At 43.5% G+C, this 12,520-nt stretch overlaps 1 protein-coding gene across 1 annotated transcript; it reads left to right on the plus strand.

The window, feature by feature from the left end:
- The first annotated feature begins 5,967 nt into the window (after positions 1 to 5,967).
- Positions 5,968 to 8,920, plus strand: LOC113663250 (perforin-1-like). The gene is made up of 5 exons (XM_027178445.2): positions 5,968 to 6,060; positions 6,636 to 7,198; positions 7,311 to 7,449; positions 7,567 to 7,784; positions 7,878 to 8,920. The coding sequence occupies exons 2-5, from the start codon at positions 6,669 to 6,671 to the stop codon at positions 8,749 to 8,751; spliced, it is 1,761 nt and encodes a 586-aa protein (XP_027034246.1). The 5' UTR covers positions 5,968 to 6,060; positions 6,636 to 6,668; the 3' UTR covers positions 8,752 to 8,920.
- Positions 8,921 to 12,520: the final 3,600 nt, after the last annotated feature.

Consider the following 12,520-nt stretch of genomic DNA (forward strand, 5'->3'; position numbering starts at 1 on the left):
TTGAAATAGTGCTGTATTGTGGAACAATAATATTGCATTGCATGTCCAGTAAGTTTAGTTATTACATTTGCAAGTTTTAAAAAAACCACAAAACTTACAGAAAGCTACATGTGCACTTGATTTTGAGTTAGAAGGTGTGTCCATCAGGGAAGAACAACATACTGGCTATTACTTTTTCTATTTGATTCAAAATAAAACATTGATTTAGATAATTCATATGTGTTTTGTTCTACAAACAGACACAAAAGACTTTTCTTTGTGTTTCTTTGCCTTAAAACCTAACCGTTTACTTAACCACAGTACATGGACTTAAAACGTAAATTTAAACCACTGGTACAGTCTGTCAGACAACCCCACACTACCTCTGGTTATTGCTTTAAACTCTACAGAGCCACAGTGCGTCAGGCTCTTTACACTATCACTGTTTCACTTACTTTAGAAACACTTTTAGCTATAATTCAACTGCCACACTGCTTCAGGCTGATTCAGTTACTTTAGAATCTTAACAGAATTATAACAAACACACAACAATTTTCATTACTTTAGAAACCTATCGGCTTCAGCACTTTGCTTCAGTTACTTTAGAAACAACAATTCACATCCAACTCTGTCACCACACAGTGTCAGGTTAATTCAGTTCTGTTAGAATCTTAAACAGAAATGTACAGAATAGGCTTAACAATAACTCCTCCTGCTTATGATCAATAAACTCTACTCTATGTTCTATTCCACACTAAAACTTTCTTTGCTAGGTTTTGTTAAATGAGGGGGTTCCCTGAATCACAAAAAGTGTAAAAGAAGAAAATTCCTCTTTTCTTACCTTTCCCACTTTTTTTTTTGGAATCCCTCCTGGCTGGCTCGCCAATGTAAGAAATAAAAAAATGTGTGTAAAAATAAGACGATGATGGTGAAGATCTTAATGAAGAACAAGAAGTTTATTCCAGCATAGCAATGACAAAATACATGAAGTGAACTCCGGGTTCATCGGAGTCAGTAAGAGCCCCGAGCAAATCCTGCTCAAGCATTTTATACTTTTTTCCCTTTTGGTAATTTAAATGAGGTTCTGCTTTGAATATGTATTGAGTGTAAGAACTGAGTGTCTCCCAAATGGCTGGGTCACACCTTGTTGTCTAGATAATGTCTTTAAATGTTAATCATGGTCATGTACACCTTGGCTTGTTATTGTTACAATTGTTATCAACCAAATGCTCACTTTAAATAGTAATCGCGGTCACGTAGACCCTTTGTTCGTGGCGATCCTTGATGTCCCGCTGCCGCAGCCATACTAACTATTGAGTCAAGTTCATACATTTAGGGTCCTAAACGTATTACCTTATGATACTTAAACCTTTTTAGGAATGAGCTCTTTTAGATGTGTATCTTGGGGTGGAATTTGGGTGCATTTATCTGTAATTACTTACACTATATAAAAACTATATAAAATATGAAAATATAAGTGGAGAAATAATATATATACACATGCATAAATATACATATACATAAATGTGTATGGTATTTTTAAAGATTGTCCTTAAAGTGTCCAGGTGCCGTATGGTGTGTAAATAGTGTATAAAGTGGTGCTGAGCTGTGCAAGTCCAGAGTTAAAGTGACAGACAGTCCAGAGTTAAAGTGTCAGTGCAAAAAAAGGTGTGCATAAAAACAGTGTAGATGGAGATAGAGGTCCAGTACTAGATGCTGGGTGTTCCCTGATTTAGACTCCAAATGGCCTGTGGGAAGAAGCTTCTCCTCATTCTCTCTGTGTTTGCTTTCAAGGAGCAGAAGCATTTCCCTGATCGCAACAAAGAAAAGAGTCCATTGTTGGGATGCTGGGATCTTTTACAATCTTCCTGGCTCTGGTCCGGCACTGCATGCCGTAGATGTCCTGCAGGTTAGGGAGCTCAGTGTGGATGGTACATTCAGCTGATCACACCACCCTCTGGCCCTTCAGCTCGGCTGTGGACATCACTAGGCCCTTCAGCTCAGCTGTGGATGTCGCTCGGGCCTTCAGCTCGACTGTGGACGTCGCTCGGCCCTTCAGCTCGGCTGTGGATGTCGCTCGGCTGTGGACATCACTCAGCCCTTGCTCGGCCGCCACCGTGTGCCTTGCTCCCCCCCACCTGCCTCACGCTGTGCCTTGCTCCCGTTAACTGCCTCATTGTGTGCCTCGCTCCCCTTCCTGGACCTCTTCGGGATTGTCATTAAGACAGTATTGGTGCCACACCTTCGGGGGTGGGGGTACTGTCAGGATTCAGCCAGACTTTGGCCACATGCTTTTCTTTATTCTGTGTCACGTGTCTGCCCCGCCCTTGTCTCTTCCTCCCCACCTCTGCACATCTGTTCCTCATGTGTTTAATTATGTATTTAACTGTGCCGCATTGCCTATGGCAGCACAGTATCCTTCTCGTCATCTGTCGTCGTGTCATGTCTGGTATCGTCTGTGTCCTTGTCCCTGTTCCGTGTGTTTTAGTCAATAAATCCAGTTTATTTTACGCTATCCTGCATTTGGGTCTTTTTTTATCCCCGTGTCCCTGACAGCTACATCTACTTTTCCTGTTCATTTGTGCTGCAGCTGTCTTTTCTAAGGCCTAATAAATGTGTCATGGAGCAAATGATTCTTGAAATAATGCTGTATTGTGGAAAAATAAACATATTGTATGGCCTGTGCAGTAAATTTATGAATTACATTTGCAAGTTTTATAAAACCACAAAACTTTCAGCAAGTGGGAGGAGCTACATGTGCACTTGATTTGCACTGGGAAGGTGTGTCCACCAGAGCAGAACAAAATACTGGCTACTGTTTTTCTCTTTGATTCTAAATAATTCAAAATAATTTGATTTAGATCATTCATATGTGTTTTCTTCTACACAGACACACATAAGACTTGACCAGCTCTGCACACCTGAGGTGAGTTAAAACAATTCATAGAAAACAGTGGAGTGGAGAGGCTCAAACCCGGATCTCAGTCTTCAACCAATCCACCAGCAGTGATGCGAATCAGACCAAAATGCAGGCTTCCAGTGCCTACCAATTTATTAATAAAAACATAAAGGAAATTTACACTTAAAAAAACAAATGTACTCTAAACATGGCAAAGGTTCACACATAAACGTAGCAATGTTGACAACATTCACATCGATGTGATAAAGACAATGACAAACACACAGAGAACAAGATAAACATATATAGACATACTAATCAAGGTGAATAAGGAACAGGTGAAACATTAGCCAGGTAAGAGCGTAGCAAAACCCAAATAGAAACCAGTGCCCTAATGGTCCGGCCAGTAACCATCCTAGCTCTTGACATTACTCCCCCTTTAGGGCGTGTCTCCTGGATAGACCTTGAATTTACACAAAGAAAATAAAATTTAGAGTGGTACTGATTTGCCCCAAGCAGTTCATTAACAAGATGTCTCTGCAAAGAATCCACAGGTTGATCGATAACCGGGTCCTTGAAGATGCACTGAGCATGTACCACTGGGTCTGAAACAAGGGTGAGTCGTTCTGTAATGTTTGCGGGCGTTAACCACAGCTTGTGATGAAAATTACCAATATTTAAGCAGCTGTCCTGTAAAAAAGGGAGACTCAAGAGGGTGTTTTGGATCCATGCAAAGTGTGCACACGGTAGATGGCTTTTTCTCTGTGGATGACATTCAGCAGTAAATATCCAAGCAGGTTTAATAATCCATTTGAGGGTTTTGGATTTCTTCTTGAGATTGATGTTAAGGGTAAAGCCACAAAGCTGAACACTGGTATGAATTGCTGGTAGAAATTCCTGGGTGCTGTTCCTGATTTTTTTTACTTAACCTTTAAAAAAAAAAAAACAAATACAGTTTTGTTGGAAACCATTGGCTTGACACAGATACTTGATTTAATTGAGGTTGAGGCTTTGACCGGGCTATCCTAAACTCGTTCTGGTCCTTTTTTGTTTTAACCACTTCAGTGTGTCTTTGGCATTGTGTTTAAGGTATGATGCCACCACCATCAATGTGGGATGGGGCTCTCAGTGTATTGTCCCATTTTTTTATTTTCTGCCAAATGTATGATGTATTACATTTTGGTCTCACCAGGCCAGAGAACCTTATATGTTTGATGAGTTCCTACATACTTTTTGGAATACTCATATGTGGGTCACCCAACTATTTATAATTAACAGCATTTAGATTATCCAGAAAGACCTACATTTTAATCTCATTTTATATAACTGAGCAATTGAGGGTTAAATGCCTTGCTCAAGGGCAAAATGGTGGCAGATTGGCGGACCGGGGATTCAAACTCACAACCTTCCAATCAGTAGTACTACATCTTAACCACTAGGCTACCCCTATGGACCCCAATGTTATCTGCTGTTGTAAGCCTAACCTCTTCAAGGCTAGACAGCCATCACTAGCTTTCACCAAATACAATAGTCTTGAATCACACATAGTAGGAGCAACATTTCAATGGTCTTTTCAAAGCCCAGAATGAGAACTGACAGGTGCTTCAGAACCAAGTCCAAACCTGGTCAGTACTCCATCAATGGCTAAAGCAGCTATCCCCATATCAAGCTCTAAAAGGTGGGACTGCACTATGACCTGGGTGCATTGATGGATGTGTTTGTATGTGCAGCAGCCATGTGGAGGTGTTCAGAGTCACCTTGGGCTGTCTGCATGCTACTGCAACTGTAGGGGGAAGCCAAGCTTGCAAGCCTGCTGGAGAACCAGGAGCTCAGCCAAACTTTTACATTTGCCCAACAGCTCTGAGACAACTGTCAAAGGTGGTTGCTTGCAGAGGTGGAAGTACTTAGTCAGCCTAGTATTAGTTTATTGCCCAGGTACTGGAAGAGAGTAGTAGAGTCCAGTGCCACTGTCTGTCATTGCTTTTAGAAGTGCTTCAGCTGGCTGAGGACAATTTTGAGGTATATCCAGGAAGCTCCATCGCTTATTCCACTCTCTCTCCTTCAGCTATTCCTCCTCCTGTCCTGGCAGCTCCATGAACCTGGTTTTCCCATGCATCTCCCGCTGTTTCAGTCTGTCTTCATCTTTAGTTTGGCACCTCTGAGCCATGGGTGTAAAAAACCCTAGATGGGAGGACATATATTGAAGCTCACGGTTTCTCTGGTGGACTCAAGAGCAAGTCAGAAATGACTGTCCAGCTCCATTTACCAGTTCAGCAAGTCAATTGTCAGCACCAGTGCCTCCAGGTACCTCTGTCACCAGCATTAAGGAGTACCTGGTGTCTCCTTAGATTAGTTAAAATGTTTATACTAGAGCAGATTATAGCTTTCAAAAACTACACCAGGTTACGTATGTAACCCGGTTCCCTGAGAGGGGAACGAGACGCTGCGTCAGTGCTGACGCTATGGGAATGCTTCTTTGAGGAAGTTGTGTCTGAAGCTCTGTGTGCACACAGAGCTTCAGACACAACTTCCTCAAAGAAGCATTCCCATAGCGTCAGCACTGATGCAGCGTCGAGTTCCCTCGAAAGGGAACTCTATTTGGTTCCATAAAAAGATGTTAAAGTAAAATAAATCATGCAAAACTGTGCAAAAATTTTAGGCAGGTGTGAAGAAATGTGGTAAAGACTGCTTTCAAAAAACGATTAAATTATACTAAAAATATATTTTGATTGTTTATTTTTATAAATATGCTGAGTGAACAAGAAAAAAATTTAAATCACATCGATATATTTGGTGTGAGGACCCTTTGGCTCCAAACCAGCATAAATTCTTACACTTGTAAACTTTGTACAGTCAGGTATTTCATAGGAGCAGAGTCAGATGTATCATTAACCAATTATACCAAGAAGGTGCTAATGATAATCAATTTCATATGTAGGTTGAAACCCAGTCATTAACTGAAACAGAAACTAAGGCTTAGAAACTAAGAAGAGGTTTACACAGGTTACACACACAGGTTTTCACACTTTTTTAAACCTTATGACTATTTATAGACAAGTAAATGTAGTCCTGCCCATGTCTTGTCCTCGTGCATAAATACCTGGTTTAGAACTAATGAAGAACATTTGCTTAGGAGAGCCTCAGCTATAACACAGGTTATATCTACGTAATCACACATCGAGGTAAGCAAAATGATGCCCAAATGTCCACTTTTAATGGACATTTTCACAATTTATTTTTCAATTATGTATATAGACAACTTTATTTCAGCAAATATTTTGAATGATAGATTTATGTTTCAAACTTTTAATTAAAATTTATATTTTTTGCCCTTATACAGAGCGACTTACAAAAGTGTTTTAAAGTCTCTATCGATGAATACATTAACACTGGGTCACTAGGTTTCAAACTTTGGATACCATCAACCTAAAACACTGTTCAGGTTTTTTTTAAATCCAATAATTATTTAATTTTTGTAATAATGTATAAATTAATTGTTCATTCTTTTTTTTATATATATAATATTGCATTTTAAACTGAGAAAAGTAGGAAGGAGTTCTATGAGGGCAGAAATAAAGAAGCTTTCTGAATCAGGAGTCTGTGTTGTTTAATGGTAGATCATATATTTAATTATTTCGATTACTTGCACACAATGTCTTCCTCTTGGTGAAGCAGTTAGTATTGCCATCCCAGACAGTAATGCAGGTCGTCAGCATACTTTGGATCATTGTTAAGTAGAATTGTATTATTGCTTCAGAATACAGAAACAGGACAAACACCAGATACAGCCATGCTGAAGACATTGCTGATTTGGGGCGTGTTTGCTGCAAGTCTTCCTCCTCCATCCACTCAGAGCTGCTTCAAAGCCAGTGAGTCTCAGTGTCGTGATGTGGACTTCACTCCAGGATCTGACCTGGCAGGAGAAGGCTTTGATATAACCACCATGGAACGGAAAGGGGCCTTCGTTCTCGACATGAGCACATGGCTCAAGAAGGACAAATCCTGCACTCTGTGTAAAAATCCCTACATGGAAGGTCAAACACAGAAGCTCCCAGTTTCTGTGGTGGACTGGAGACCGACTCAGAAGTGCAAAATGAAGTTGTCCAGCTCCGTCTACCAGTCTAGTGAGGCCCTGGTCAGCTCCAGCTCCTCCTCTATTGAGAACAACTGGAAGACAGAACTGCAGATAATGACTCCAAAGGTCGAGGGATCACTGATGCTGGCAGGCAGTAACTCCAAGCTGGCTGAATATTCAATGGAGAAAACCAAAAAAGACAAGTTCAGCTTCACCAGCCATGCTGTTTCATGTGGATATTACAGGTAGGCTGTGTGGTTTAACAGTGCTGTCTAAAGTTGGTTTATATTTAATATTATACAAACACACCATCATTCATCTTTGTTGTTGAGATCTACTTTATGGTCTGTCTTCTAGATACAGAGTTTCGAACAGTCCACTCCTGCACCCAGAGCTAGTCAAAGAATTTGGAAGTCTCCCTGAGGTCTATGATGAGTCTTCAAAACACCTCTATTACAAGCTGATTGACAAGTTCGGTACTCATTATATCACAAAGGTGAATTTCAGATTTCCACAACAGTGTATGGAGCAGACTCATCCACTTCAATCTTCAAAGTTTTAGAAGGAAAACACATGTGGTTTTGTAGACTGAATATATTGTGGCTGTGTACAGGTGACTCTTGGAGGAGAGGTTAACTCTGTGACCAGCATTAAGGAGTGTGAGGCGTCCTTAGAGGGTCTGAGTGTGGATGAGGTGAAGATGTGTCTTGATATGGAGGCTTCTGTCAGCATAGGATCAGCTGCAAACTGGCAGGCTGAGGCTCACCACTGCAAGCAGGATAGGGACAAGTCTTTGAGCAAAAAGAGCTTTGCTAGCAGCTTCAGTGACAGGTTTGTTCTGCTCATCACATATGTGTGTTACATTATGCCAAAATATATTAAATATTCAATCATTCTAAAACCATAATTTCTTTTTATCCAAAGGGATACAAATGTGATTGGTGGCTACACTCAGAGTGTCGACCTCTTTTTCTCATCAAATAATGACCCAAATGCCTATAAGGAGTGGGTTGCATCTGTTCCTGCTCACCCTGATATCATTTCCTACTCGCTCGAGTCCATTCACAATTTGCTGCCAGCGAAGAAACATGCACAAGCACATTTGCGCAATGCCATCAAGGACTACATCCTCCAGAGGGGTCTGCTGAAAAACTGCACAAGCCCATGTAATATTGGTGTGAAGACCAACTCTAAGGAGCCGTGTGAATGCAGCTGCATAAACAACCCCCAGTTGTCCATGAACTGCTGCCCCGCTCAGAAAGGATCTGCTGAAGTCACAGTTACTGTGATAAAAGGCACCGGTTTATATGGAGATTTCTGGACCGCGACAGATGGATTCGTCAAGCTGAGCCTCAATAATAGATTCAGAGACAAGACGCGCACAATATTGAATAACAACTATCCTAACTGGAATGCTGATTTCCATCTTGGAACTGAGGACCTTAGTAGCGCTATCACCCTGAAGCTGGAGGTGTTTGATGAGGACAACTTTTCAGAAGAACGGCTTGGGGCATGTAATCTTCACCTGAAATCTGGTGTGGTCAATGAAGTCTGTGCACTCAATCATGGACTGCTGTATTATAAAGTGCAGGTGACGTGCATTCCCGGTTTGACTGGTCCTTCATGCTCGAAACACATGCCCTCTCCAATGGATGCACAGCTGGAGAAAGTGTACATCTCCCGCAACGCTCGCCCGATTCCCACAGGCATGTTGTTGAAGATGGGAGTGCTCCTCGATGAACGTATTCCCCGCTTCAACCAGAGCCACATCCACAAAGATACAGGCTTTGAGTTGTAGACCAGTTCAGGTCTTTTTAAAAGCTTTTGCATTTTTAAACCAGTTATTATAATGCTTAAAGTAGTAGTAGGTGCAAATAATAATGCCACATTAGTAACAAATATTTCTTGATCATCTGTACTGTCATTTGCCTTTTTTTAATGCCTAATAAAACTCTCACAAAAAAACATAGTGTTTGTGTAACTTGTGTAATTTCTCAATAACATATTCACAGCAATAATTAGAACGTTTAAATTAAATGAATATTTGCACTTAATACATGTATGTCCTTATTATCTATGTTTCCTGCTCATATATGCTCCACATGTCTTTTTTAAAGCCTAATAAAAGTATCATGGAGCAAATGATTCTTGAAATAATGTTGTATTGTGGAAAAATAAACATATTGTATTGCATGTAAGTTTAGGGATTACATTTGCAAGTTTTAAATAAACCACAAAACTTACAGAAAGTGGGAGGAGCTGGTAATTACTTTTTTCTATTTGATTCAAAATAAAGCTTTGAGAGCAGTGAGAGAGCAGCACCTTCCCATGTGGGATGGACATGTGTCCTAACCTTACCTTCAAAAGTGCTCCAAGTATCTATGAAGCCTACATTGTTATCATAGCACCACCTGGACATCTGGCAGTTTAGAGACCATAACCTGCTGTGAGCTACATCGCCATGTCACATTGAGATTGTGCCAGAGCAAAATACACACATATTTATACACAATATCTACTATATTTCTCTTAGTAACCTCTGAGTGATGAATGCATAGATCATTAGCTTCTACATGAAAAACTACTTTAGAGAACCTATGCTTGCTTAGGACCCTAAGATTACCTGCTATGTCTAGGGCCCTGGCTCCCAGACTAACCCAAACTGCCTTTCTCGCAAAGCCAAAAGTCAACTTTAAAATACTTATCTAACCCCAATCTGCACCACACCACCTTCAGAACACTAGCACAGCTTTGATGGACCGACCAGCACTCAGTGTACATGAAAGAAATAGGACAAGGCTCTTCTCTGTCTTGGTACCCTGGTTCCCTTTCGAGGGAACTCGACACTGCGTCAGTGCTGGCGCTATGGGAACGCTTTATTATAATGCTTAAAGTAGTAGTAGGTGCAACTAATAATGCCACATTACTAAAAATATTTCTTGATCATCTGAACTGTCATTTGCTTTCTCTCACAAAATAACATAGTGTTTGTGTAACTTGTGTAATTTCACAATAGCATATTCACAGCAACAATTAGAATGTTTAAATTGAATATTTGCACTTAATATTTGTATGTCCCATAAGCACAAATAACAGTGAGAGACCTCACCCCGACCCGATGGCGCAGGGAAACGACCCTCTCGTTCACCTGGGTGAACTCCAAAACATGGCCGCTGAGCTGGGTGGCTGTTATTTGTGCTTATAGGCCAAATGGCAGTGTAGAGTACCCGACCTTCTTGGCGACTCTGGGAGGGGTGTTAGAAAGTGCCCCGACCGGGGACTCCGTCGTTCTACTGGGGGACTTCAACACTCACGTGGGCAGCGACAGTGACACCTGGAGGGGCATGATTGGGTGGAACGGCTCCCCCAAACTGAACCTGAGTGGTGTTCTGTTATTGGACTTCTGTGCTAGTCACAGTTTGTCCATAACGAACACCATGTTCAAGCATAAGGGTGTCTATCAGTACACATGGCACCAGGACACCCTAGGTCGAAAGTCGATGATCGACTTTGTGGTTGTTTCATCTGACCTCCGGCCGTATGTCTTGTACACTCTGGTAAAGAGAGGGGCAGAGCTGTCAACTGATCACCACCTGGTGGTGAGTTGGGTCCGAGGGCAGGGGAGGAAGTTGGACAGACTTGGCAGACCCAAACGTACTGTGAGAATCCGCTGGGAACGTTTGGCAGAGTCACCTGTCAGAGAAATCTTAAACTCTCACCTCCGGCAGAGCTTCAACCAGATCCCGTGGGAGGTTGGAGACATTGAGTCCGAGTGGACCATGTTCTCCACCTCCATTGTCGATGCATCCGCACGGAGCTGTGGCCGTAAGGTCTCTGGTGGCTGTCGTGGTGGCAATCCCCGAACCCAGTGGTGGACTCCGGAAGTAAGGGATGCCATCAAGCTGAAGAAGGAGTCCTATCAAGCCTAGTTGGCTTGGGGGCCTCCGGAGGCAGCTGATAGTTACCGGAGGGCCAAGCAAGCTTCAGCCCGGGTGGTTGCAGAGGCAAAAACTCGGGTCTGGGAGGAGTTCGGTGAGGCCATGGAGAAGGACTATCGGTTGGCCTTGAAGAAATTCTGGCAAACCGTCGGGCTCCTCAGGAGGGGTAAGCAGTGCCCTGCTCACACTGTTTACAGTGGGAGTGGGAATCTGCTGACTTCGACTGGTGACATCCTCGGACGGTGGAAGGAGTACTTCGAGGATCTCCTCAACTCCACCAACATGTCTTCTATTCAGGAAGCAGAGGTGGAGGGCTTGGTTGTGGACTTGTCGATCCCCCAAGCTGAGGTCACTGAGGTAGTTGAGAAGCTCCTCGGTGGCAAGGCACCGGGGGTGGATGAGATCCGCCCCGAGTACCTTAAGTCTCTGGATGTTGTGGGGCTGTCAAGGTTGACACGCCTCTGCAACATCGTGTGGCGGTTGGGGACAGTGCCTCTGGACTGGCCGACTGGGGTGGTGGTCCCTCTGTTTACGAAGGGGGACCGGAGGGTGTGTTCTAACTACAGGGGGATCACACTCCTCAGCCTCCCCGGTTAAGTCTATGCCAGGGTACTGGAGAGGAGAATTCGGCAGATAGTCGAACCTTGGATTCGGGAGGAACAATGCGGATTTCGTCCTGGTCGTGGAACACTGGACCATCTCTATACCCTCACCAGGGTGCTGGAGGGTTCATGGGAGTTTGCCCAACCAGTCCACATGTGTTTTGTAGATCTGGAGAAGGCATTTGACTGTGTCCCTCGTGGTGACCTGTGGGGGGTGCTCTGGGACTATGGGGTTCGGGGCCCTCTGCTAAGGGCTGTCCGGTCCCTATATGACCGGAGCAGGAGTTTAATTCGCATTGCCGGCAGTAAGTCAGACTTGTTCCCGGTGCATGTTGGACTCCGGCAGGGCTGCCCATTGTCACCGGTCCTGTTTATTATTTATATGGACAGGATTTCTAGGCGCAGTCGGGGGCCGGAGGGAGTCCGGTTTGGGGACCACAGGATTTCGCCTCTGCTTTTTGCAGATGATGTTGTCCTGTTGGCTTCTTCAATTCAGGACCTTCAGCATGCACTGGGACGGTTTGCAGCCGAGTGTGAAGCAGCGGGGATGAGAATCAGCACCTCCAAGTCCGAGGCCATGGTTCTCAGCCGGAAAAGGGTGGCTTGCTCCCTTCAGGTTGGTGGAGAGCTCTTGCCTCAAGTGGAGGAGTTTAAGTATCTTGGGGTCCTGTTCACGAGTGAGGGAAGGATGGAGAGGGAGATCGACAGGCGGATTGGTATATCTTCTGCAGTGATGCGGTCGATATACCGATCTGTTGTGGTGAAGAAAGAGCTGAGCCGCAAGGCGAAGCTCTCTATTTACCAGTCGATCTACGTTCCTACCCTCACCTATGGTCATGAGCTTTGGGTCATGACCGAAAGGACAAGATCCCGGATACAGGCGGCCGAAATGAGTTTCCTTCACAGGGTGGCTGGGCGCACCCTTAGAGATAGGGTGAGGAGCTCAGTCACTCAGGAGGAGCTCAGAGTAGAGCCATTGCTCCTCCACATTGAGAGGGGTCAGCTGAGGTAGCTCGGGCATCTGTTT

This window comes from Tachysurus fulvidraco, chromosome 15 (genome assembly GCF_022655615.1).
Source record: "Tachysurus fulvidraco isolate hzauxx_2018 chromosome 15, HZAU_PFXX_2.0, whole genome shotgun sequence".
NCBI classification, from domain to species: domain Eukaryota; kingdom Metazoa; phylum Chordata; class Actinopteri; order Siluriformes; family Bagridae; genus Tachysurus; species Tachysurus fulvidraco.